Here is a 26,897-nt window from a genome sequence, read left to right on the forward strand (position 1 = left end):
ATCACAAAAAGTATGTTTTATGACCCAATAGAATTAAACTTGAAATTAATGACAGAAAGATATGTGGAAAATCCCTAAAAACTTCAAAATTAAGGAGCACATTTCAAGATAACCCATGAGTTAAAGAGGAAATCACATGGAAAGTTAGAAAAAGCATTTTCAGTTTAATGAAAGTGAAAAACACAACATATCAAAATTTGGGGATGTAGAAGTGTTAGGAATTTATAGCATTTAGATGTTTATATTAGAATCTAAACTTCTACCTTAAGAATCTATGAGAGTAAATTAAACCTATGGAAAGAAACAGTAAAGAAAAAGAGCACAAACCAATGAAATAAAAATAAACAATAACTGAGAAAATCAATGAATCCAAAAGCTGGTTCTTTTAAATATCAATAAACTCCTAGCCAGACTGATCAAGAATAGACAGAAATCACAAATTACCAATATCAGGAGACACCTCTATAAACCCTACTGAGATTAAAAGAATAAAAGAACCTTTTGAGTATCTTTATGCTCATTAATTCAACAATTTAGATGAAATGAACAAATTCTTTAAAAGAAACACACTTCCAATCTACTCAAGAAGAAATAGATGACCTGAGTAGTCAAAGAGCTATCAAATATTTGAATACAAAATTAAACCCTTCCAACAAAAAAAAACTCTAAGCATATAAGTTTCACTGGTTAAGTCTACCAAGCATTTGAAGAAGAATGAAATAAAAGACATTCTAAAGCATTATCCTGACACCAAAATAAGAAACAGATGTTGAAAAAAAAAAAAAAAAACAAACTACAGGCCAAATATCCCTGAGAACACAGGTGCAAAAATCCTTAATAAGATATTAGAAAGTCAGATTCAGCAATATGTAAAAATCACAATTTATCCTAATCAAGTGGGGTTTATCTTATAAACATAAGGCTGGCTCAACATTTGAATATCAATCAGGGTAATTCAACATTATCAATAGAATTTAAAAAACATTATTATCTTAATAGATTTAGAAAGAGAATCTGACAAAATTCAACCTCCAATAGTGATTTTAAAAAACCCCTCAAAGTAGGAATTAAAAGGAACGTACTAAACTTGCTAAGGAGCATCTGTAAAACACCTACAACCAACAACTTATTTAAAATGAAAAACTGAATGCTTTCCCCTAAGATCAGCAACAAAGCAAAGGTGTCTTTCTTACCATTCCTATTCTGGAAGGGCAAGCTGGTGCAGTAATCCAAGAAAAAGAAATAAAAGGCATACAGATAGAAAAGGAAAACAAAACAAAACAAAACAAAAAAACCTCTCTATTCACAGACAATATGATCATTCATGTAGAAAATTCCTCAGTCTACCAACTATATACTCCTAGAACTGAAATTAGCAAGGTCATAGGATACAAGATCAAAACACCGAAGTCAACTATATTTTGAAACATGAGCAATGGACAACTGGAAATTGAAATTAAAAATTCAGTACTGGGGCTTCCCTGGTGGCACAGTGGTTAAGAATCCACCTGCCAATGCAGGGGACACGGGTTCGAGCCCTGGTCTGGGAAGATCCCACATGCCGCGGAGCAACTAAGCCCATGCACCACAACTACTGAGCCTGCGCTCTACAGCCCGCCAGCCACAACTACTGAGCCCACGTGCTGCAACTACTGAAGCCCGCGCGCCTAGAGCCCATGCTCTGCAACAAGCGAAGCAATGAGAAGCCCGCGCACCACAACGAAAAGAAGCCTCCGCTCGCCGCAACTAGAGAAAGCCTGTGTGTAGCAACGAAGACCCCATGCAGCCAAAAATAAATAAGTAAAATAAAATAAAGACAGTACCATTTACACAGCAGTTAAAACATGAAATAGATATAAATTTAATAAACTGTATGCAAGATCTTATGCTGAAAACTGGTGAAAGAAATCAAAGCCCCAAGTAAATGAAGAGTCATATATGAATGGATTGAAAGACAACATAACAAACACGTCAGTTCTCCCCCGGCTGATCTACAGGTTGAATGCAATCCCAATCAAAATTGCAGCTAGCATTTTTGAGAAATTGAAAAGTTGACTTTAAAATGTATATGGAAAAACAAAGAAATTAGAATAGCAAAATCAATTTCAAAAAAGAAGAACAAAATTGGACAACCTTTATTTACTACAGGATATCAAAACTAACTATAAATCTATAGTAATGAAAACAGTGTTACTGGAGAAAGGAGGAACACATCAATCAATAAAACAGAGTTCAGAAATTATTCACACACGTATCAGCTGGTTTTTAACAAAAGCACAAAGGCCAACTGTGGAAAAAGAGAGTCTTTTCAACAAGTGGTGCTGGAACAAACTGGACATCCCATATGCCAAAAACCCCCACAAAGCCCAGTCTGGGTCCATAGCTTACACCGGATACGAGAACTAACTCAAAATGGATATGGGTCGCATGCTTAAATGTAAATCTGTAATTATAAAACTTCTGGGAAAAAACAGTTTTGATGTTGGGTTGGGCAAAGATTTCTGGACGTGACAGGAAGGGTACAACCCACGAAAGAAGAAAACTGACAAATCTGACTTCATCAAAATAGTAAACTTCTGCTCTATGAAAGATACCTGTTGAGAAAATGAAAGGAGAGGCCTCAGATTGGGAGAAAATACTTGTAAGACACATATCCCAATAAAGGACTTTTATTCAGAATATACACAAAAAACTTTCAAAACTCAATACTAAGAAAGCCAAAAACTCAAAAACTTGTCAAAAATAATTAAATAGTTACTTCAACAAAGAAAATATAACGATAGAAATAAGCACATGAAAAGGCCCTCAATCGACGTCACTGGCTACCAGGCAAATCAAATTGTGATGTGATACCACTATATACCTACTAGAAGAGTTAAAATAAAACAATGACCGGATTTTAGTGAAGATGCAAAGCAACTGAAACTCTCGTACTTTTAATGGGAATGCAGAATGGTCATAGTTCCTTGGAAGACAGTTTGGTAGTTTCTTAACAGAGTTAAACATGCTCTAGCCACACAATCCAGCAGTCCTGCTCCTAAGTTATTTATGCAACAGGAGTGAAAACTTAAGTTCGCACAAAAATCCGTACGCCACGTTTACGGCAGTTTTACTAATAACCACCCTAGACTGGAAACATCCCAAAGCCCTTCAGCTGGTGGAGAGGAGAACGGGCTACGGCCCGTCCACGGGATGGAACACCGCTCAGCCGTGAGCGGGAAGGAACCTCACTCTCACCAACAGCGGAGGTGGGCCTCGAGCGCACTACGCTAGGGAAAGGGGCCTGACTCAAAAGGCTACGCGCTGGCTTTCCCCATGTTTACGACAGTCTGCAAAAGGAGAAGCTAAAGGAGAGAAAACACGGATGGTTGCCGAGGGCTGAGGGTAGGGGCAGAGCTCCACCCTCGAGGTAGAATTTTACCGCATGTCAGTTATACCGCAATAAACCTGACTTTAAAAATGCTGCAGATCCTGTGATGCTTTTTCTCATCTAGAGGTGGTGTCTGGGCTTGGACCCCCTGAACGCAGGCTCTGTGACTGTTCTGAGCAAGAGAATACAACCCAGGTCTTCATGAGCTAGAAGGTTCTACTCCTTATCTCTAGATGAGCTAGAAGGTTCTACTCCTTATCTCTAGATGAGCTAGAAGCTTCTAGTCCTTATCTCTAGATGAGCTAGAAGGTTCTACTTATCTCTGGATGAGCTAGAAGCTTCTATTCCTTATCTCTGGATGAGCTAGAAGCTTCTACTCCTTATCTCTAGATGAGCTAGAAGGTTCTACTCCTTATCTCTAGATGAGCTAGAAGCTTCTAGTCCTTATCTCTAGATGAGCTAGAAGGTTCTACTCCTTATCTCTAGATGAGCTAGAAGGTTCTACTTATCTCTGGATGAGCTAGAAGCTTCTACTCCTTATCTCTAGATGAGCTAGAAGCTTCTACTCCTTATCTCTGGATGAGCCGTCCTTTCCGGGAGCCCCGAGGGGCCATGGCAGGAGTCTGGCGACCCTGCAGCCGCCATGCCGGAGAGGCCACGCGCAGGTGCCCAGGAGGACGGCCCCAGGGTGCCCGGCCTCGCAGCCTTCCCTGCTAAGGCACCAACACGTGAGGAAACCCATCTCCCCTCCCCCGACACCCAACCGCCAGCCCAGCCCATCTGCCAACTGACCGGGCACGAGGCACTGCCCCTCCGGGCTCAAATTCCCAGCCCACCCAACCATGAGATATGATGCAACGGTGCGCCTTCAGCCTCTAAGTTTATTCTGCAGCGATGGGTAACTGGGACAATCTCCCCCGGAAGAAAGAAGGAAAGGAGGAGGGAAAGGGGAGGAAGGGGAAAAGGAGGGCAAGGGAAGGGGAAGGAAAAATATCAAGAGCTGCTGGGAAAGGACGGAAAAGAGCTGTGACTTTTTCTCTTAGAACCCACGCTCTCCTTCTTTGCAGGCTTAGTTCTGGGATTTCATTTCCAATCACTGACTCTGAAATTCCATACAACTTTCCAGTCAGATGTTGTTATACTCTCTAAACTAAGACCGTACGGATCAAACACTTTAATGAGATGGCATTTTGCATAAACTAAATGAGCAATAATCTCCCGCTGTTCTTTGCTTGCTTTGCTTTGGTGTCACGAAACAGCCATGCTGAGAGGCGCTCATTTGCCTGGTTCTGGCCCCTCACGCCACCCCGGGACCCAGGACCCAGGACCCAGGCCTCCAGGCCTCCAGGCCCGGCTGACCCGGGTAAGAAGGCAACTCCCCCTCACTTCTCGTCACCCAAGACGGCACACGGCCATGAGACCCGAGAGCCACGCTGTCTGTGCCACCCTCACGTCAAAGCTCACAGGGTCCAGCCCTTTGGCACACACTCTCCACCCCAAAGTCACAGGACAGAGGCTCTGAGGCCAGATTCCTTTCTCTTGCCCATCCTGGGTTTTACTCCAAAACTCGCCAATTTTTCTCAGCCCTCTTCTCTCTCAGATCCTTCAGCTGCCCTTTTTCCTAATTATTGTCATCAAAAGTGACTCACAGATTTGCAGACAACGGGATTAAAAATTCCCTCAAGTGAGAAGACCTACAGCCCATAAATCCTTCTTGACAGCGCTTCAAACAAACGAGTCACTATGGCTGAAAGGTCTTAATTAGCGACGGTTAAGTAACCCTGCCCTTCTGGGAAAGGCGGGGCTTAGGCTCTGAGCTGCCCCCCACCCCCCGCCCCGTCTGCAGAAAGGTGGAGGCGCATGTGTCCAGAGCTGGGTTCAGTCTTCACCATGAGCCTAGCTGGGAGCTGTGGCCTCCTGCTGCTACGAGTAAGGCCTCCAGGGACGTTTTCTCCCCAGATAATTAGCATTTGAAGTGCCATTCTTTTTTTTTTTTTTTTTTTTTTTTTGTGGTACTCAGTGGCCATGGCCCACGGGCCCAGCCGCTCCGCGGCACGTGGGATCTTCCCGGACTGGGGCACAAACCCGCGTCCCCTGCACCGGCAGGCGGACTCCCGACCACTGCGCCACCAGGGACGCCCTGAAGTGCCATTCTTTCCAAGCCTCTAACTGCAGGCCTTGAAGAGGCCTGGTGAAGTGACGGGTGTTACGCTTTTTTGTGATTTTCATTGCTCAAAAAAAGATCCATTTTCCCCAGATGATTCCCCCAGCACAGACGCCAGCGTGTCCTCGGTCTGAAGCTGGATGCAGCGTTAGCTCGCTGGATACTGTCTCGATTCTCAGAGCCAAGGACAAGGAGCTCTGCGGCGAAGCACCCAGCACTCGAGGGCACCTAACAACCAGGTCATGTGGAAGGAAAACCACAGGAGTGGTTTCAGGTACAGGAGTCTTTTTCCTCATGGCAAACCGTTTGCAACCGGAAACAAGGGCCACTCCTGGGAGCTGAGAATGGACTTCTCGGAGAGTGGCGAGTAGGGACACTGCGGGGTAGAGTGGTCCTGCCAGGGTGCCGCCCACGGGGTGCACCTGGGCCGGGAGATACTGAGGTCTGTCAACTTTTCACGGTAGTAAACCACTGTTTAGAGCCACTCAAAAATTTACAACCGTTGGAGTTACATTTGAAAACCATACGTGTGTGTTACATACATTGCTAAGCGGAAAAGGGCCATCTGAAAAGGCTACACACCTTAGGAGTCCAACTCTATGACATTCTGAGAAAGGCAAAACTGAAGACAGAAAAAGATCAGTGGTTGCCAGGGGTGGGGAGGGAGGGGTGAATAGACGGAACACAGGGGGTTTCCAGGGCAAAGGAAATGGTTCTGCGTGAGACACTGTGATGGTGGACACGTGTCGTTCTACATTTGTCCAAGCCCATAGCATGTCCAACACCAAGAGCAGATCCTGAAGCCAACGGCGGATTCTGGGTGATAAACAGGAGTCAGGACAGGTGCATCAACGACAACAGAGTTGCCACCTGCAGGGGGTGCGGACAGTGAGGCCGCTGTGGGAAGGGCAGGGGAGACGGGAAGTCTCTGCGCCCGCCGTTCAGTTTTGCTGTGAACCTAATATTCCTCTACAGTCTATTTAAAAAGTGAAACTATACATAGACTTGTTCTGTAAACCTGCTGAATCCGTCACTATTTTGCACTTTCTACAATATATAGTATCTGCGGCCGGGGGGCTGGGAGCGGCTAAGCCACGCCTTCCCTGACGCCCACCCGTCCAGCTTGTCAAGCTGAGCTTTACTTTAGCTGCAAGTTGCTTCTCGTCAGTGAATCGTTGTCGTTGTTGTTCAGCGTGGGGGGGGTACTTTTTTCAATTAATTTGGTTAGTATTTTCACCTAGTCACATATACAGGGCATGTGCGATTATGCTTACGATTATTTTCTGGTATTAAGTGCTCCCCGAGAAAACACGAATGATTTAAAATCTGTTCTTCTCCCTCATTCCCTTCCTTTCATCTTGGATAGTGATGTAAACTCAGCAAGATCTGGTTCTTGATGAAATTTCAAAATGAATCATTTTTTAGAAATTTAAAAACATGTTTAAAAATAATAACCTACAGAGGGAAGAGATATGGGAACATACGTAAATGTATAACTGATTCACTTTGTTGTAAAGCGGGAACTGACACACCATTGTAAAGCAGTTATACTCCAATAAAGATGTTTAAAAAAAACCCTACAGAAGACATAGAAAATGGACTTGAGGACATGGGGTGGGAGGGCGAAGCTAGGGTGAAGTGACAGTAGCATCGACATATCGGCTAATCTGAATCTGAAGGACCTACTATATAGCACAGGGAACTATATTCTATATCTTGTAATAACCCATAATGGAAAAGAGTCTGAAAAAGATTATCTATATATGTGTATATATATATGCATAACTGAATCACTTTGCTATACATCTGAAACTAACACAGCATTGTAAATCAGCTATACTTCAAATTTTAAAAAAGGAAGAAAAATAACCTACTTAATTAAATCAACTCATTAGAAAGGACTACAGGGCTTTACAGCTTCAAATAATTTACTTTTTGAAATATTTTGGATGAGAGATTACACAACGTATACATGTGATATTTCAGAATTTTAATCCTTTAATTAAATAAAAAAGGAATGTATCAATATTGCTTACTGCATGTATTTTTTTGGATTTTCCATCCCGATTTATTTGAAAACTTTCTTAAGAATTTGTTCAACCAAAACTTTTTGAAAAGTTGATTTCTGAAGTTACTACGTACATACATATAATCCACTTTATTGTACTTGATATTTAAATATGTAAATATTTATTAAAATAATTTAGGTCAATATCATTGATACTATTTTATATTTATAAAGACATATTTTCTCACCATAATGAACAACGTTTTGATTAAAGGAACATCATCAGCTATACCAAGTCAGAAGAGAAGAAACATTTTCGAATCAGACTGTAACGAGGCTGATCTAGAATTCAGACTCGTGTGCTCCAGCAGAGTCTTCTTCTTCAGCCTAAATGTAGCATTTGATGGAAGCAAAGATACCAGGAAAATTATGCCAGCGCCCTTCCCCAAAACATCGCTCTTACACAAAGATATTAGAACTGGGAAAACTGTCTGCAGGTACAAAGAAGGACAAGTATTTATGAGTCTGGTTACAACTGTACCAGTCTGAGTACAAGAAGCTAGTCACAGAGTCCCGCATTTAATAGCTAAAGCCAAACTCCTCCTGCAATTGCAGAACCACTTACATTGCCAGGCTGTGTAGAAACTGTCAGCAATGAGTCTGAGACCAGTGAAGCATAGGAAACGGGCAAGGTACCATTTCTGAAGAACACGGTTAGAAGCTGCACGGACGACAGGTCAGATGACCCGGAGACACACTCAGTCTGGAAGATTATGAAATCAGAAAAGCTTCCATTGCCGACTGATGGGTACTGATGTTAGTAACTGCACTTGATACGTAGTAGTAGTAGTTTGACTGCCTCAAAAGAAATGCGTACAACACTACGTTTCAAAAACATATGTGCATTAGACTGAGTGCCCTGGAGACAGACTCTGGCCAGGAAGAGTTTTCTGTATAAGCTTTATGAGTGCTCCGTAGACACACTGCCAAGGAAGAGAAGAGGCCAGGGCTGGGCACAAGGGGAGGCTTCCAGTGATGCCTCACTGATCCCACAGGGAGTTCCAGAGCAGGGAGGCCCCTTCAAGTTGTCCTAAACTGAGGCCAAGGGGCTGGACTTTTCTGTGCCCACAGCAACCAGCCATTGGTCATAGGCTGAAGCCATTGGTCATAGGCTGACCCATGGGAGGGGGTTCCCTTGGGAGGGGCACGTCCCCTTGGCAGTAGCAGTGCCCAGGAGGGCCACAGCTCTGAGCCTCAACACGTCAGGTGTTGGCATTGGGGATGGGTGTGTCATCTAGAGGAACTGTTCTGGACTGGGGCACCACAGTGTACCCCATACCAGACAGGCTGCTAAGGATGAAATCGTCAAAGCTAAATGGACACTGGGAATAAACAAGATACTAGAGAACAAATTTAGAAGTTTTGTATACCAATGCTGACAGAAAGGTATAAAGACTTGGGTTGGAAGAATTAATATTGCTAAAATGGCCATACGACCCAAAGCAATTTACCAATTTAACGTGATCCCTATCAAATTACCCATGACATTTTTCACAGAGCTAGAACAAATAATCCTGAAATTTATATGGAGCCACAAAAGACCCAGAAGTGCCAAATCAATCCTGAGGAAAAAGAACAAAGCTGGAGGTATAATCCTCCCAGACTTCAGACAATACTACAAAGCTACAGCAAGCAAAATAGCATGGTACTGGCACAAAACCAGACACATGGATCAATGGAACAGAATGGACAGCCTAGAAACATACCTACGCACCTATGGTCAATTAATTTTCAACAAAGGAGGCAAGGATATACAATGGAGAAAAGCTGGACAGTCTCATGTAGATCAATGAAATTAGAACACTCCCTAACACCATACAGAAAATTAAACTCAAAATGGCTTACAGACCTAAACATAAGACATGACACCATAAAACTCCTAGAAGAGAACATAGGTGAAACATTTGCGCACATAAATTGTAGTAACATTTTCTTCGATTAGTCTCCCAAGTCAAAAGAAATAAAAGCAGAAATAAACAAATGGGACCTAATAAACCCACACGCTTTTTTTTTTTTGGAGCAGGGGAAGGTTTATTGCAGGGCCACGCAACGAGATGGGTGGCTCATGCTCCAAAAAACCCCGAACTCCAAACCCATAAACTTTTGCACAGCAAAGGAAACCATAAACAGAATGAAAAGACAACCTATGGAGAGAAAATTTTCACAAATGATGCAGCCAACAAAGGCTTAATTTCCAAAATATACAACCTAACATGCAACCTAATATCAAAAAAACACAAACAATCCAATCAAAAAATGGGCAGAAGACCTAAATAGGCATTTCTCCAAAGAATTCATGTAGATGGCCAAGAGGCACATGAAAAGCTGCTCAACATCACTAATTGTTAGAGAAATGCAAATCAAACTACAATGAGATATCACCTCACACCAGTCAGAATGGCCATCATGAAATTCTACAAATAATCAATGCTGGAGAGAGTGTGGAGAAAAGGGAACCCTCTACATTGTTGGTGAGAATGTAAATTGGTGCAGCCACTGTGGAAAACAGTCTAGAGATTCCTTAAAAACCTAAAAATAGAATTACCATATGATCTAGAAATCTCATTCCTGGGCATATATCCTGAAAAGAAGAAAACGCGAATTCAAGAAGATACAGGCACCCCAATGTTCACTGCAGCAGTATTCACAATAGACAAGACAGAAGCAACCTAAGTGTCCATCGATGGATAAAGAAGATGTGGTACATATACACAATGGAATATTACTCAGCTGTAAAAAAGAATGAAATAACACCACTTGCAGCAACATGGATGGACCTAGAGATTATCATATTAAGTAAATCAGACAGAGAAAGACAAATATCATATGATATTACTCGTATGTGGAATCTAAAAAAATAATACAAGTCAACTTAGTTACAAAACAGAAACAGACCCACAGACAGAGAAAACAAACTTATGGTTACCAAAGGGGAAAGGTGGGGAGGAGGGATAAGTTAGGAGTTATGGGATTAAGAGAAACACCCCACTATACATAAAATTGATAAACAACAAGGAGGCTTTATCGTAGAGCACAGGGAACTATCTTCCATACAGGTATCCTGTAATAACCTATAAGAGAAGAGAATCTGAAGCTGTACACCTGAAGCTAACACAATACTGTGAATCAGTTATAGCTACATGAAAAAGTGCAAAGGATAAAAAATAGACTTTATGGCAAAATTCAATCTGAAAAGCCTGAGATTGAAGAAATCCATTGTTTTATTCACAGAGAAGTTCTCGTCTGGAAGGGGTAGCCTGTACACCTAAACTCCTCATTAAATGACGTTATCAGAAGGTAAATCTAACGAGGTCCAAGACGCTGTAGTCCCACCTGTTTTTTGCCTTGTGAAAGAAATGGAATCAGAATTACCACTTTGACAAAAGACTTTCTTTTGAGGGATTCCAGCTGGTGCTGTACATCAGTCAGTACTCATCGGCCGGCAGTGGAAATGTCGATTTAATGATCCGAACTGGGTCTGTCTCTGGGTTATCTGCCATATGCCGACCACCTATCTTCTGACAGCATTATTCACAAATGGAACTTTCCTATTTCCGAGTTCAGTTTCAAACTGAAGTCTACAAGAGTTTTTGCAAGAGTCTGTGAACTGAACAAAGCATTATTATTATCATTGTTGTTGGTGTTTTTAGTGACTGGGTCTCACTTTGAAGGTTTGTTGAAGGAAAAGTTCCTGGTACCAAAAGTGGCCATTAAGTGACATTTTCAGCACCTGAATGGACACAACAGAGAACTCCCCAGACCTTGTGACTGTATACTAACATGTATGTGTAAAATGTACGGATTCAAAGCAAAACTTCAACTTCCTTACAGGGTTAAAAATTGCTCACTAGTGACATAATAATCAGTTTTATAATGCTAAAGGAATCAGTGTTTGAACTCTAAAGAAAAATTATTAAGACTGGCGGCAGTTATCTGTGTAGATATACAGAAATGCCCATTACTTTTATTTTTTTTAATTTAATTTTATTTTATTTTTTTGCGGTATGCGGGCCTCTCACTGTTGTGGCCTCTCCCGTTGCGGAGCACAGGCTCTGGACGCGCAGGCCTAGCGGCCATGGCTCATGGGCTTAGTTGCTCCGCGGCATGTGGGATCTTCCCGGACCAGGGCACGAACCCGTGTCCCCTGCATCGGCAGGCGGATTCTCAACCACTGCGCCACCAGGGAGGCCCCCCATTACTTTTAAATACTTGATATGAAAAACATGTGATCAGATTCCAAATCCATTCACATTATCACAGAAACCGTCTGACCTCACATTTGTCAAAGGAATAAAGGAAGAACTGTTAACTTAAAGGATCATTTAAAGAGGCTGAATTAGCTACATTCTGGTTAATGGCAAGAGAGAAGTTTCTCTCAGCTGGGGAAAACACAATAAATAATCTTCAGGCATTTGTGACCACCTGTGAGAACACTTTCTTGTCAACGGTCACTTTCCAACATTGGAAGAGGGTATCGTGAAAAGTCTTGATGGTGTCTGAATGGGACCATCTCGAGAATAAAACCAGACAGTGAGTCAATTACGACCACCTGTCAAGGTCAAGTTTCTCACTAAAAATTGTGAGATTTTGATTGGAAAGTTTTATACAAACTCAGCATGCGATAGTTTCCCTAGCGTTCTCCGAAGATGACTAATGAGGCTTTTAACATATATACTGTTATGAATCCACGGACTGAAATGTACTTGGAACACTTCAGTTCGTTGCAGTTATTATTACTGAGTTTCACGTTACCCCACCTTTAACGAATGGGAGCCTCTTCACGGTGGCACGGGGGCCTTCCTGACAAGCCCTCACTAGTGTTTGATAGGCTTCTTTACTTTTTGGAGTTATATATTATATTATATATTATTTATTGCGTGTCCCTGACTTGGAATCACCCACTTACCCAAGAAGGCCTGTTTATCTTGGGAGGTTACTGGGAAGCTCAGTGCTACTAGGTCGGTTCTTATTTCCAGGCCTCTTTACAAGAAATTCTTTTTTTCTTTGAGGATGAAATCATTGTACTGCCAATTTCAATTTAGGGCTTCAACTTCGCCAAAAATCTCAGTTCCGATCATCCACATAATCCTTATTTGCTTCACGTCACAATACTCATACAATTGCACCTTAAAAAAACCAAGCCCAGCACTACCATTACCAACGTGACTGCTGAAAACAGCTTTTGACCTTTTTCTTTTTCCTCCAGCTTTTGATTTTGGTTTTGTGCTATGGGGGCTGTCAATCACATTACCATGTTTTAAAGTTACTTGAAATAGTTACTTTCCTTCTGGCTGAGTCACCAATTCAGAATACCGCTACGATCATTTGCTTCGTTTTGCCTTCAGTTTTTTTAGAATGTCTTTTGTAGATGTTTTAAAATAATTTAGTAACATCTTATGGAAAAACCTGAATGAACTTTTTGGCCACCCCGATATTGACGTGGTCTCAAAGTCAACGAGAAGCCTAATTTCTATTCCTGTGCCCTCCTTTTCCTGTAGGAATGCTTCGAGCACCGTGAGGTCCTGGGCTTCACCGACCTGTCCTGGCGGGAGCCCGCCTACCCCTCCCCGGACAGGCAGCCACTCAGCTGCCGCCCGCACAGCTTCTTAGACGCCTTCCCTGCTCTTTAGTCAACTTGCGCCCTGGCCGTACGCTGTCAAGGGACTTTCCTTCCACGGAACTGAAACCCTTCCTTCCACAATCGCTGCCTATTGATGCCTGTCTGTCTCCTTGCCCACGGAGCTGTTAAGACTGTATGAAAATCACAAAAATATCCAGCTGGGCTTTGCTCCCACGGGCCAAGTAAGCACCCCGCTTCTCTCCCGTTTCCCGCATGACATGATTGACAGAGCGCGGCCCACTGCTGGCCGTCCCCCTCTGCAGAGGCCCCGATCTCTCACCGCCCCTCAGGGAGGCATCCAGCCCAGACAGGATTCTGCGGCGTTATGATCTGCCTTGATTCGGAAGTGTGTCACCTACAGGATTTTGTGGTCAACGCTCTCCCGGGATCTGTGCTCAACTCACCTCCCTGACTCTTCTTTTTGGTAACTGTTGGCAAGTCCTGTCTTCCTTCCCTCTGTCACGTGGCTGGCTGCATGCATGTAAATGCAGTGTCTGGCTTATCCCTTTTATGGTTCGGCCTGATTTCAGCCGTCACTCTAACACAGCAGTTTATTTTTATTTCTGACTCGGGGACAGAATATCTGAATGACCCGTCTCAGCTGTGACACCTGCGTGTTTGATAGGCAGGCATGTCGTCTCCATCCCCTCCGAGTCACCGACAGAAGTGCTGACCAAGAAAAGCCCAGAAGAGTGACGGGTTCTGCAACCGGAGCCACCCTCCCAGTGGTGCTCCGTCAAGTGAATGACACTCTTCGGGCAAAGCTGAGCCCTTGGGGTCCGTCTAGTTGCTTTACCACCCAGTCCACATTCCCCATCTTAGCCACGGGCTGCTGACTGAGTGCATGAATGACGGTGGAAATCAAGCCACAGAATGAATATACTGTTTGTATCCATCGACTCGGTAACCCTCCCCCACAAGGGAATGAGGCTGGTAGCACGCGGCCCTTTCTCAGTGACCAAAGGTGACTCCTAGCGACTCTTTTCCCCCTTTCCTTCCAGGAACGTCTACTGCTATTTACAGTGCACAGAATTTGAGACTCTGCCAGGCCAGCACTTTTCCTGAACCAGTCTCTGCAGCTGAAAAGAGAGACACCAGTGGTTTTCATGCTTGCTCTTTCATTCAAGCACTCAAACAATATCATGCAGATTACGTAGAGCTTATTTGCAGGATCCCTGAGTAAATTCTAGTCGATCGTTAAAATTCACCTTCTCTGTAATCTACGTAAACGGCGGAATCAGTTTAAAGTAACAGTTACTCGAAGGAAACCTACACTGGCCATGGAGCTACCTGGTGTTTGGGACAGTCACAACATGCCAAATAAAATTAATAAACTGAGGCTGTGACGCGCCGGCAGGGAATTCACAACGTCTCATGGGACAGGTGGGCATGGCCTCTGTAGTGGGCAAGTGATTGACTTCTGCTTCCTGCTTGTTCCCCGTATCGACGGGTGCAAACTCAACCTAAAGACGCTAACGGCTCACGGATAATGCTGTAAAAATCAGCCGAATTTAGCACAGCACGAAATTACGGCGCACTGCCCGACAAAATTTCTATATGCTAACGTGTTCAGCTGTATCTCCCGGAGATACCTTAATCTACCTGATCTGTTACAGATACACTGTGGAATCTCAGTGTCCTACCCAATAGCTGTTCATCTCTCGTCGCCCTGCAGGGCAAGGTCAGTTTTCCTGGTTGTGAGTAGCCTGGCATGTGAGCATTCAGGGCACCCCCTTGCCTAGAAGAGCCTCTCCTCACTTCTGTTCATATTCCATTCACTGGGAGCGGAGCCGCTGGCAGGACAGCTGCTCCCGGCAACGTCCACACCGCAGAAGGGAGCGTGGGTCCTCCGGTCTCCACCACAACCGCACACCCCGATTTGCCTTATCCTAAAAGCCTATGAGAGCTAGTCTCAGGGACTGAAGTGTCTTCCCAGAATTCACAGGCATCTCCCTCTCCAGGTGATCCCACAGAATTAAGTGCCTTTCGGAGAGGGGAGAAGCAGAATCCCGGGCTACACTCTGCTGCGGGGACAAATATATTACCGTTTGTGCGCTGGGCGTTACTGTGAATTCCAGATCCTTAGAGGCTACGGCTGAGTTCTTGTGTTGTGATGGTTCTTGCGGTTTGGATACACCTAAATGTCCTAACTGCATTAAACATTCCTAACACATTATTAGGATAACAAATGTTGGACAAAGAAGCTCAAGAATCTTTTTTTTTTTTGCGGTACGCGGGCCTCTCATTGTTGTGGCCTCTCCCGTTGCGGAGCACAGGCTCCGGACGCGCAGGCGCAGCGGCCACGGCTCACGGGCCCAGCCGCTCCGCGGCACGTGGGATCCTCCCGGACCGGGGCACGAACCCGCGTCCCCCGCATCGGCAGGCGGACTCTCAACCGCTGCGCCACCAGGGAAGCCCAAGAATCTTTTTTTTAATGGCCAGCGTAAGAAAATATCTTAACACTTGAAAAGTTTTGTGCGTCCTTTTCTGAACTTATTTTTCCCAATTCTTCATGCGCCAGGCATTGAGGAGAAAGCGATTGGGACCAGCTTTTAGGCTGGGGAGGCACAGCGTGTGGGGCAAGGCAAGCAGGGGCCCGGCTCTCCTTCCAAGACAGGCAGAAGACTCGGGAGAGAAGGCCGGGCGCCGTGCTGTGCGTGGAGATTCGGTCAGTGCAGTGCTGGAAACTGAAACAGGAGCGGCAAGGGTCTGTCTGTAATCAGCTACTTACATTCTGTTTATTTATGCACCAGGCGTTGTGCTTGGATTTAGGGATACAGGTATAAATAAGACAAATAAGATGCAGCCCCTGCCCTTGAAGCGTCCACGGGCTTGTAGGGAAGCCCAGTCCGTAATGTGCTGGTCACAGTAATTTAAGATGCGTTTGATGGTTCCTTGTATCTTCCCGCAGCAGCTGAAGGGCAAGTCTTACCCCGCAAACCCCTTCTCTCCCATGAGGTCGTCTGCACAGATACAGGTGCTGGACTCAGCCTCCTCCAGCCCCCCAATCTCAGCTCTGTGCCCAGGCCTGTCACCCCTGCTCAAAGCCCCACTCAGACCCCTGTTTGGTCTTCCAGTGTTGGTTTTAGCAGTATCTCCCGTGGGAAGCCTTCTTCAGCCCTGACCCTAATGTGTCCTACAGGCCAGTAGAAGCCTGTTCTGAAAGCGATTCAAGATCAGCTGAACCAAACATCCTGTATTGCTTAAATTCAGTGTTTTTCAAAACTGCGGGTTAGAAATGCATTAGCAGCAGCCCAGGAAGTCAATTTAGTGATCACAGCCTGCATCTGTTAAAGGAGGAGAGAGTGAAACAGAATGGAATAGAATAGAAAATATTAAAGAGCATCACACACCGTCAGGGCGACTATTGTTCTACGAGCCTTTTGTTTCAGGTTTGTGTGGGGGGGTGTGTGCGTGTCCTGGGTGTCCATGTAAAACAGACTTCTTATTGTGGATTGCAGTAAAAAATGTCCATGAGCTACTGCAAACCCACTTGCCATGTGAACATAAGCACCAAAAATCTGGAAGTAATTTATGTCCATGTTTGGTATATGCAGAGCGAAAAGCAAAAGCATAAATTCTAGCATTTTCCAGCATTTTCAAGCTATGTGACCTTTGGAAAGTTAGCTACCTCTCTGAGCTTCCATTTTTTCTCTGTAAAATAGGGACAGCGGTGCCTTTCTCACGCGATGGCTGGGGGACGACCGACGAAATGATAATGAGTGCAAGTGGAGAGCACAGCACAGCGAAACTGGCATAGAGTGGCTTCCCCTAAAATGCTCGCTTCCTATCCTTTCCTTTCCTGAAAGTTCTAAAAGACCAAAGGAAGCCCATACCTAATGGAATATCCCATATCACTTTGTTCAGTTCCTACTTAGTGTTTTAGGTGATGCTGGGAGATTCTGAACATTATCCTGTTCTGTAGACGCAGCTTGAGGTCTAGAAAGTCTTCAGGATTTTGCACAAATCTTTTGTGCAATGTCATTTATGCCACATTGAGAATTTCCCAAGAGGAGATAAGAATGGAGCTTGCAAACGGAGTGTTCATTTATAATCCTTACTTTAGAAAACCTCGCAAAGCCCAAGTGAACATTTAAGGGCTTTTACTAATGTTTTAGAAATGTGGATAACCAAATGTTTTTTTTTCCATTTCTCCTTAAATATGAAATATTTCTCTTTCATTAGAAGGTAATGTCCTGAAACCAGAATAAATCATTACAGCACAAAAATACCTGTTGTAAGAAGAAAAATGATAAAGAAATAAAACCAGAAAAAATTAAAACCTTGGCATGCTCAAAAATGATGATTTATAGTATAATTTGTCTTTGGACCCTTTCTAGAAAAAGCAACGTCTGCATCTTAATGGATACATTTAAGGAAGGGAGAGGAGTTTGCTGGCCTCACTGGCTTATTTTGGGATGGAACCGTCACCTATCACATCCATATCCTAACAGTACGTAGGATCCCACACCGAGGCTCACCTCAGATCTCTGTGGTCACCTCACTTCTTCACGTGTCTTTCACCATTAGTCGAACAATTTTTAACAGAAACTGACTGGAACCAAACACTGCATCAGCATCAAATCTGAACCGCTGATTGCTTCAGATGACGACAGTGCTTTTCCTCCCATGCTAGATGATTAGAAAGTTGCTGAAGTGGACAGTGGCAATAAGAAAGATGCTTGTAATTATACTGCGCGTTTAGTCATGCAGAACTTGGACTCTATGGCTTCTTCTACTTGAAACTAAAAGCGTATCGACTTCTGGAAGGGTTTTGAAAGAAATTCTCGAGTAAACCGGAGTTGTTTTTCATTCATTTTGGGTGATCACAATGGAGGTTTGACAAGCGGGCTCGCCGTACTGTGGAGCTGCGGGCCACGGCCACTGTGACGAGCGAACCACCGCCCGTCTTCCCCCGACCCCGCCCCGAAAGTGCGCGTGGCTGGAGCTGTACTAGACTTTTGCTGCCCCGTGTGTACACTAATCTCTCGCCTTTAAAAATGCTTCTCTAGAGCAGAGAAGGTCATGAGACCCTGCTAATTACTAAAAATCTGTCAAATGGCATTGGCAGGCAAGATCACGGCCGGTGGGGGATGAGGGGGGACGTGAAAAGTTGGCAGGTGAGAAAGTTTGTGTTAAATAATCCCTGCGTGTCCAAACCTTACAGGACGAGAGCAGACAAACCAGACATTTTTACTGTATCTTAATAATGAATGGGGCTGAAGAGAAACCCTGGGCGTGTGCAACAGTGGGTTCGAATCGCTTCAGGGATCAGTTATCACAGTCGGTTGAACTCAAGGGGGGGTATAGCTCACTTCCCGGAAGAAAACGCCTCTGAGGCCGAGGCCACGTGCTTCCGGAGCGCGAGGCCACCGCGCGTCCTGGGCGGCAGCCTTCCCGGCCCCGCGGTCCTGCCGCTGTGTGCCTGCCCGCGGGCCGGCCCCGCGTTATTTATAAGTTCGGTCTAACACGCCGCACGCCCCCCTCATGGCAGGGGAGCCGCACCAGCCCTCCTGGCGTTCCCGTACCTTCTCGAGGGGAGCCTTATTAAAGTCAAGATAAATTGCATCTCCTTGCGCCTGATGGATCAAGCTTGCCACGCGGCTAAAGGGAGAGGGAAGATTAGGCTGGCTGGGCTGCAGCTGCACTTCCCAAGGCCCAGGACTTCCTGCTCCTCCACGGCCTCCTGACTGACTCCAGAATTATGTTTATATACATTCCAATAATTTCCCCAGTTAGGCGGACAATTAATCTTATGAGTTATTTTTTCCTCCTTAATATACAAGCATTTTAATTGTCCCCTTTTCAGCTTCAAGGGCCAACGCAGCCCCCAGGCTTTCTCAGCAATGGCTGCTGTTGCCCGAGCAGACCCACCGAGCTTAGGGCTGAGGCCGAGGGGTCCGCAGGGGCTGTGGGTTTGCAGTTTCTGCGAATTCCAACGTGGGCGATTACGAAGGACCGTGAGACGCTCTTCATGCAGCAGCCATGAGACAGGCTGTCCCACGGTCTTATATCTAGACATTGTAACTACATCCTCTGGGTTTGACTCCCCAGCAGGAGTCACCCTACAAAGTGGGGCAGAAACTGCTAGCTGCCCTCCGCTTTCCCCTCCCGCCTCCTTCCCTCATAATGGACAGAAATGTACCCAGCTGAAAGACCCTTTCCAGGCTCTCCGGCACAGAGACAGTCCATGAGTTGTAAGCATACGTCTGAGGCAGACGGGACTTCTAAGAAAGCTCTTCAGAGGTGGGCACACTGATGGCTGGGCCACAAGGCACACCCCATGCCTTCCTCCTACTAGGATGTGGACGTGACAGCTGGCATCGCAGTAGTCAGCTTGTAACCATGAGGCAAATGCCAAGGGTGGCAAAGCAAGAGGAAGGAGCCTGACTCTCTGGTGTCCATAAAGCTGCCCCTCTGACCCTGTACGGCCCACTGCTCACTCTTTCGGTATGAGAGAGATGAAAACACACCTCCACCTCATTCAAGCTACTCTTCTCTTGGGTCTGTTTCTAGCAGCTGGACTCCATTCCTAACCAAATCAGACGGCTACACTTACTTCCCTGGTGCAGTCCCAGTAAAGCCCCTTCTCAGGGATGCCTTCCCACCAACGGCATACTCCTCGGGGCATCTCGGCTGGAAAGCCTTCACCGCACGTGAGTAATGCCTACCTTGTGGGCAAATGGGGGAGTGACTGCCTGTGAATGCGGCCGGATTCTGTTCTAGCCCTTGATCTCGCCTCACAAACGCCAGGCTTTGCTCCCGGGCGAGGCTGAGAGCCCGCAGGCTTGACGAGACAGGTGACCCCTCCACTCTCGTTGCCCTGGCCCATCGCGCAACGCTGAGCACACAGTAGGCGCTCATATCAATTCCTGAATGTGTGTTCTCGATTTTACTCTTAGCAGAGAGAATAACCCCAGACCTCTTTCTCTACAGCTACCAGTACAAGAACGTTCAGATACCGCAGTAGATGCTGGTCCCTGTCACGGTGGAAGGAGGGATACAGACAACAACACGGGTGTTTGTATCACAGCTCAGCGTTTCCAAAGCCTTTGCACGCGCATTGCCTTGTTTTCGCTTCGCATCTGCCCTCAAAGCAGCCAGGGCAGGCAGACATATCGCAACTTTACAAATGAACACAGCAGAGGCTCAGGAAAGTTACTGCGTTTCTCGAAGGCAGATAAGGAGTAAATAGTAAGAATCAGGCCTTACAGACTCCAGGAGAGGGCCGTTTCTGGGGCCACGTGTACAGAAAGGGGTGTGTGCGCGAGCTTGCGTGCATGTGTGCGCGTGTGCCTGTGCGTGCGTGCATGTGTGCGTGCATGTGTGCGTGCACATGCCAGTACGCATGCATGTGGTGCACGTGCCTGTGTGCGTGTGCGTGGGCAGACGTCTCACAAGCACCGCAGCCTCATCTCCATCTCCCTAAGTTACTCCAGGCCCCTCGCTGGTGCCATTTTCTTCCCAACGTGCCACCTTCTAGTCAGAGGGCTCCTCATCCGCTTACCAAGTCACCTGCTCCAGAGCCAGGCCAGCCACACGTCCCCACACCCCTGCCCCTATTCTTCCCGACCTTGTGTCTAAAGCTCTCCCCTGACTGTCCTGTCCTGGGCGGGAGCACGGATGCAAGGACAGAGTGAACGTGCTTGCGCCCTTTGGTTGAGCTGTGGGTGCCTGGGAGGCTCACAGGGAGCATGGACGAGCCCCGCGGGAGCGTGGGTCCCACTGACAGCAGAGGCTGTTGACGGCGCCCACAAAACAGAGCTCTTGACTCAGAAGACCCAGCGTTAGCGCAGCTCCGCCGTGTGTTAGCCGAGCGACCTCGGACCAGCCCAATTCGAGCAAAACGTGTCCTGTCCTACGCCATAATCTGCAAGCAAGCTGAGGGAGGGGCTGGCCCCGGTCCCACCGGCCAGGTCGCTTGGGGAAGGGCTCGCGGGGCCCCCTGCAGTCTGGGAGGGGTTCCGGGGGGCACTGCACAGGGAAGGCGTGTGGAGCTGCTCTGAAAACCATGAAGCAGCACCGAACACGCCCCTTGCCCCTCTCAGGGCCGGCGCCAGAGACGGGGGCATTCATCACTTCGCAGCCACGCTATCGCTCTTTTGTCTCTGGAGCTGCCACCTCATCCTCAGCTCCCCTCCGCCTCGCCCGCACCCACCGACAGGCCCCTCTTCTAATACGGCGCTTTGATCACACGCCACTCACAGCCCGAAACCTTCCACGGGTCCCCAGGGCAGACTCTACAGCCTCCCAGCCCCCTCCATCCAGCGGAGCCCCCACGGCAGCATAGAATGCAAACGCACCGGTAACCCGAGGAAGCGGTCCCAGTAAACAGCCATGGGGATTACTAACAGCAAATATCTGTCATTTTAAGTGTTTCCAAATTTATTGTTAGGTTATGAAATAGACTAATTAAAGCAAGCATGAACTGTGCAGGGTTTCAGCTATTTTCATTTTTCAATGAGTGATCAAGAATCACCCGCAGATAAACAGCCCCTTCCTGGCCGTCCTGCACGTTAAATATTTCTCCTAGTCACTATGAACGCAGAGGTGACGGCACTTAATTTATAAAGGAGGATTTATGGACTTACGCATGGCAGCAGACAGCTGATCAATAAGGGACGGTAATAACAGCATGTGTAATATCAAGCAACATTAGGTCCCAGGCATGATTTGGGGAGAGAAGTGGGCAGTTAGAAACCTTATCGTTTGAAAAAGGTCAAGGGCTGGTAGCAATACAAATGCCTAAGCAGATAAGATCACACCTGTGAGTCAGGCGAGGGTAAACCTGCTGAACGAAAAAGGGTTTCAGATTTTGTGGGAAAACCGCTTCCCCGGGCGAGGCTCTGGGCTGCTCTGGGGCACACGAGGCTGTGCTGACAGAGGGTCTATTTATTACCGCTAAGAGCTCTGAGAGTGAAATGCAGACATGGAGGGGGTTTCTGAGTGCCCGGCCCTTCCTGGCGCCGGGACCCAGCTCCTCCAGAAAACCAGTGGAGATAACTGAAAATAACGGGGTTGGGTCTTAGCACATAAATGTAAGACCCACTGGCTTTATGACATTCTGCCTGGTCATTTTTGGGGGGTGGGTGTGGGAAGAGTTTTTATTGATTTAGTAAATTGTTTGCTTGTGTAACTGAAAAAGTAAACCGAAGCGGGGTGGGTGGGGGGCTGGAGAGCGCCAAGTTGCAAATTCCATTACTAGTAATCGTATTACGTCATTAAAAGCAAAATACTAAATACTCATCCTCTTTGAAAAACATTCACGGTTTCACACAGGACTCCACGGCCAGCTTCACTGCAAAATATACTGTTATTCCATTTGGGGAAATCCAATCCCACAGACCTTTTACAGAATAAGTGGACCAGTTAGAGGAGGTGTGTAGATACATCCTGTCCTTAGTAACCGGAAAAAAGCAGTTAGAACCGTATCTGTTTCCCTTCTGTGGTTTTGCTGTAGTTTTGGAATAGACAGAGAGATTAAATTAAATATGTGATTGCTCTCCTCCTAACTACTCCCTAGAGGATTGGACACCATTTTTATTTCGAACATGCTCCAGTTGAACTTTGCAAGTCCTGTTCCCCAGCCAAGACTCTGCAGCCTCGGGGGAAAGCAAGCTTACCTCCTTGTAAGGTGTACTCGGTCACGGCCCTGCTGAAGACGCCCAGGCCAGCCCCATTGTAGGCGGCCACCTGTATCTCATACTGTGTCCAGATGATGAGCTCCGTCACCAGGCAGTAGCTGACCTCGGGGCTGGTGATGTTCCTCTCCTGGTGCTCTCCGGGCAGCCCAGCCAGGCGGTACCTGCAGCGGACCCAGGGGCGATGACTTGAGCAAGGAACTGGGTTTACCTGAAGTCACTCCACACGGTTAGAGGAAAGCGGAAGTGAAAACAAGGGTAAAGCCAAGAGGTCGGCCCCAGACGACGCTGCTTCTACTTCCACCGCTAGAAAGGTATAACCTAATCTCACAGTGATTGTAAGCTCTGGGCCAACAGAGCTGACATTTCAACTATGTTAGGGCTCAGGGAAGATGATCGCTTTCTCAGTGCCAGCTGTGCGGTGAGTACAGTGACTGAAGGCCCCAAATCCCAGACACGATTTCTAGCGGGTGTGGCTGTAAACGAGTCTGAGCGAGCCCCGCCTCCTGCGGCTCGGAGAGGAGGGAGGGAAGGGAGCCAGCCGCGTGCTGCCTCTCGGTGTCCCCGGGCGGAGCTCCCCGCTGGGCTCGCTCACCAAGTCCCGGCGCCAGAACGAGTGCTTTTCAAAGGCTTTCACCCTCCTCAAACGCTAGGCCAGCGCTAAGTATGACCCATGGCTTTTTAGGGGACCCGTCAGAGCGCGGTGTGTATGCTCTTTCGTGGGCTAAAGGCAGAGAGTTAAAGGTGTATTTATTTGAAACAGCGACCTCCACGGCTCTGGACACAGAAAACGTATGAGCTGGGACACTGCTGTCTGCACAGTGAAAGGACTGCTGTAGTGTTGTTTGGAGTCGCCAGGGTTCTCCAGAAGTGAATCGGCGCCCCTGGGTGAGCCGGGGGGCGTGTGCAGTGGGCGGACCTTCCTCCGCCGTCGGTTGGCTTCCAAAAGCACGAATTTCTGTCCAAGGGCTGGTGCTTTGCCTCCGGAGGACACGGCGCGGCTGCTCAGTGGGGAGGGGGAGGGGGAGGAGGCCGCGAGCCCAGGCGGGCAGGCTGTCCGCTCTCCGCAGCGGCCCCTCCCGGACACCAGCCACCCCGCGGAGTCCCGCTCAGCCGTGTGCGCGGCACCCGGGGCCGGGGCGGCCGGATGCGGGCGGGCCGCGCACCAGCAAGGCGGCCGCCCCCCCCGGAGGAAGGAAGGAGCCCCGAAGTTCAGGCCTGGGGTGGAAAACAGCCCTCCCAAGAGAACAATGGCCGAAAAGGCACCCCATGAAAACCGGGATTTTCTGAGACGCGTCTTTTGTCCCTTGCTGCTTCAGGCCACCTGCACGCGGTGAGGGCTGTGCAGAGGAGGCGGAAGTGCTGGGGAGCGGGCCAGCTGGGAGGGTACAAAGGCCCGAGGCCTCCCCGACTCCCGCCCGGAAGCAGCAGGACGCGGGCCTGCAGGGCCCCCGGCGACGGTCGGAGGCGCTGCGCGGCGGCCCGAAGCGGGAGTGAGCGTATCAAGAACCCCGTCTGCGCTTCACAGGCCGTCAGCCTCGGGTCCTACTCAACTGGCACTCCGCTTCCGAGCTACCTGCGCCAGGTGTAGGCGCCGTTCACAGCGTGTCAAGTTCGTCCGTATAACAGGACGGCCTGCCTTCCAGGAGGGGGACGACGGGAGGCAGGCGTGGTGTGGATCAACCCACGTACCAGATGCTTCCCATCTACGAAACATAAACTTGTGAAATCAATGGCACTGAGGCAATCCGACAGCCATTTTGAAACAGGTAAATATTGGCTTCACGCCCACACCGGACCCCGGGGTCACCTGGCACGTGACTGGCGCCCAGGATCGTGGGTAACCAACGTGGCACGAGCCGGGCACGGCTGCTGAAGAGCTCGCTCCACTATCTGATCCACGTTCCAGGGAAAAGCACAGCAGTCGGCTCGTAAGACTCAGGCTGGGAAGAAGACTTGTGAGCTGGGTGGCCTCCAGCAAATTCTTGACGCCCCTGAGCCTTGCTTCCCTCCTCCCTAAACTGACCTAATAATGATGGCGTCTCACAGGCCTGTTGTAAGAATAAAATGAAACAGTGGGTGCCCAGGAGGTGTGACAGTGTAAAGCACCCCCTAAACATTTCTCTTTTGGAAACGCTGCTCTTGTAGGAAGTATCCTAAGAGAGAACACTCCGTTATGAGAAGCCAAGCCTGCTGCACACCTGCTCCCAGGCCCCTCGGCATGAGGTTGTGTGTGACGGGCCGCAGAGTCCACACCTTGGAGACGGCAGCCCTCCCTTCGAGGCAGCCAGCTTGGCCCACCCTGACCAGCGGCCCGGGGTGCTTTTGTAACATTCATGGGATGTCTGGGAGGGTCGCAATCAATAACAGAAGTGCAGGGCGTCGTCCTCTGACTGGCCGGGTATGTTGCCCAGGAGACAGTCTCAGAGAGAAGGGGATGATTCTTTACACAGAAATAAACAGGAGAATGTTTTTAGAGGACGTAACCCCTATGCTCCTCGCAAAGCAACACGCTGCCTATTATTATAAATATTTTATTACCGTGCACGCACTCTTAACTAATTCTTACGGCCAGAGCCACAGCAGTGATTGATTTCCATTTTGTGCTTCCGTGGATTGTGCTGTTTATCTGACACGGAGACTTGTGCCCCAGAGGGTACACACTCGCAAACAGAGCTGATCTGCAGATGGGAGGATTATTCGGAAGCGTTTCCAGGCAAAGTCGTCTTGGCACGGGTCTTCAGTTTCTGGAAACTGGGATATTCACAGGCCTTGGGTAGTGTACCCTCATCTGAGGGCTTCCTTGATCTAAGGCCCTGCAAACACAGACGCCCTCTTTTCCAGTGCTCGACTCTACTGAGACCATCACAGAAAATCCTTTTAACAGTCGTAATCCCGCAGAACAGGGAAATGTGCAGTCCCTGATGGGGCCTCGTAACATCAGAGAGGTTTTATTATTAAACTCCATGGCCCGGGCCTGGTTCTGTGGCCTGACTTTTAAAGTCCTCACCTGGCAGCCGGAGCCCAAGGAAACTTTTCCTCCACACGCTCAAAAAAAGACAGAGGCGGCCTGGATGACAAGCATGTGAAGGAAGGGCTGGTCCGGGAGGGGAGGCCGATTGTTTTCATTCGTTGATAAGCAGGGAACAAGGGTAACAGCTGGGGTGAGCGGTGAGGGGCAGGAACGTGACAGAAAACCCCAGCCTCTAGCGGGGGAGGCACCAGGCTGCTTCCCCCAGGGAAATGGGATTGTCTGGAAGCATCCGCAGGACCAGAGTCCACAGGCGCCCCCTGCCCGCAGGGGACAGATCCGCGGTGTCCCCTTCGAAACGGGGAAGGACGGCCAGGGGCGCAGAGACCAAGGGGGCCCTGAGGGCCGATCAGTCCCTCCAGCGCTCGTGCAGACCTGGGGATGGCCGCACTCGAACCCCTTCAGGCAGATGATGATCTGGCTTGTGTTCAGAGGATAATTCATAAGCTCGAGGAAAAACCCCCAAAATAGCGGTGACGTGGTTGTGACAGGTAAATATTACACACGCGTGAAGATGAACATGTATGAGACCGTGAGTGGGTGATTACATAAATACACAGGGGATGAGCTGTCTCCCACACGCAAAGACACGGAGTTAAAGAAGCAACTCTTTCACAATTGCTTACACGGATCTAAGAGTCCACACTTCTCCGCTTAAGACCTTCGTTAACCCGGTATTTTCTGATCACACTTCTAGAAAGGGCACGGGCTGGGCATCTGGAGGACGGCGATGACGGATACCCACGGTCCCTGCCCCATAAGGCTGGTACCGGATACGGCCACAGCTGCACGGTCCATTAGAAGAGGTTTAATAGTTATCCTTTTAATACTGCTTTACTTTTTTCTTTTTTGCTTGTGTCAACAAACCACTCAAATGATCCCTTTTGCTGCAGTCTTAGCATGAGCAGCAGTTTTGGCAAAGCAGATTCCTTCTGTCGACCCAGCCGGTGCTGGTACAGTTCACTGCCTAACGCCCCTCCCCGCGGGGACAGAGACAGCAAAC

General features: G+C 47.7%; 1 protein-coding gene across 5 annotated transcripts in view; it reads right to left on the minus strand.

Moving 5' to 3' along the window:
• SDK1 (sidekick cell adhesion molecule 1) overlaps window positions 1-26,897 on the minus strand; it is a 786,274-nt gene that overhangs the window by 153,379 nt on the left and 605,998 nt on the right. For all 5 annotated transcript variants that reach the window (XM_067012701.1, XM_067012698.1, XM_067012699.1 and 2 more), the window contains exon 17: window positions 22,846-23,027. In XM_067012701.1, the coding sequence (XP_066868802.1) occupies window positions 22,846-23,027 (182 nt within the window). The remainder of the gene's footprint in view (window positions 1-22,845; window positions 23,028-26,897) is intronic.

Source organism: Kogia breviceps, chromosome 14, assembly GCF_026419965.1.
Source record: "Kogia breviceps isolate mKogBre1 chromosome 14, mKogBre1 haplotype 1, whole genome shotgun sequence".
NCBI lineage: Eukaryota > Metazoa > Chordata > Mammalia > Artiodactyla > Physeteridae > Kogia > Kogia breviceps.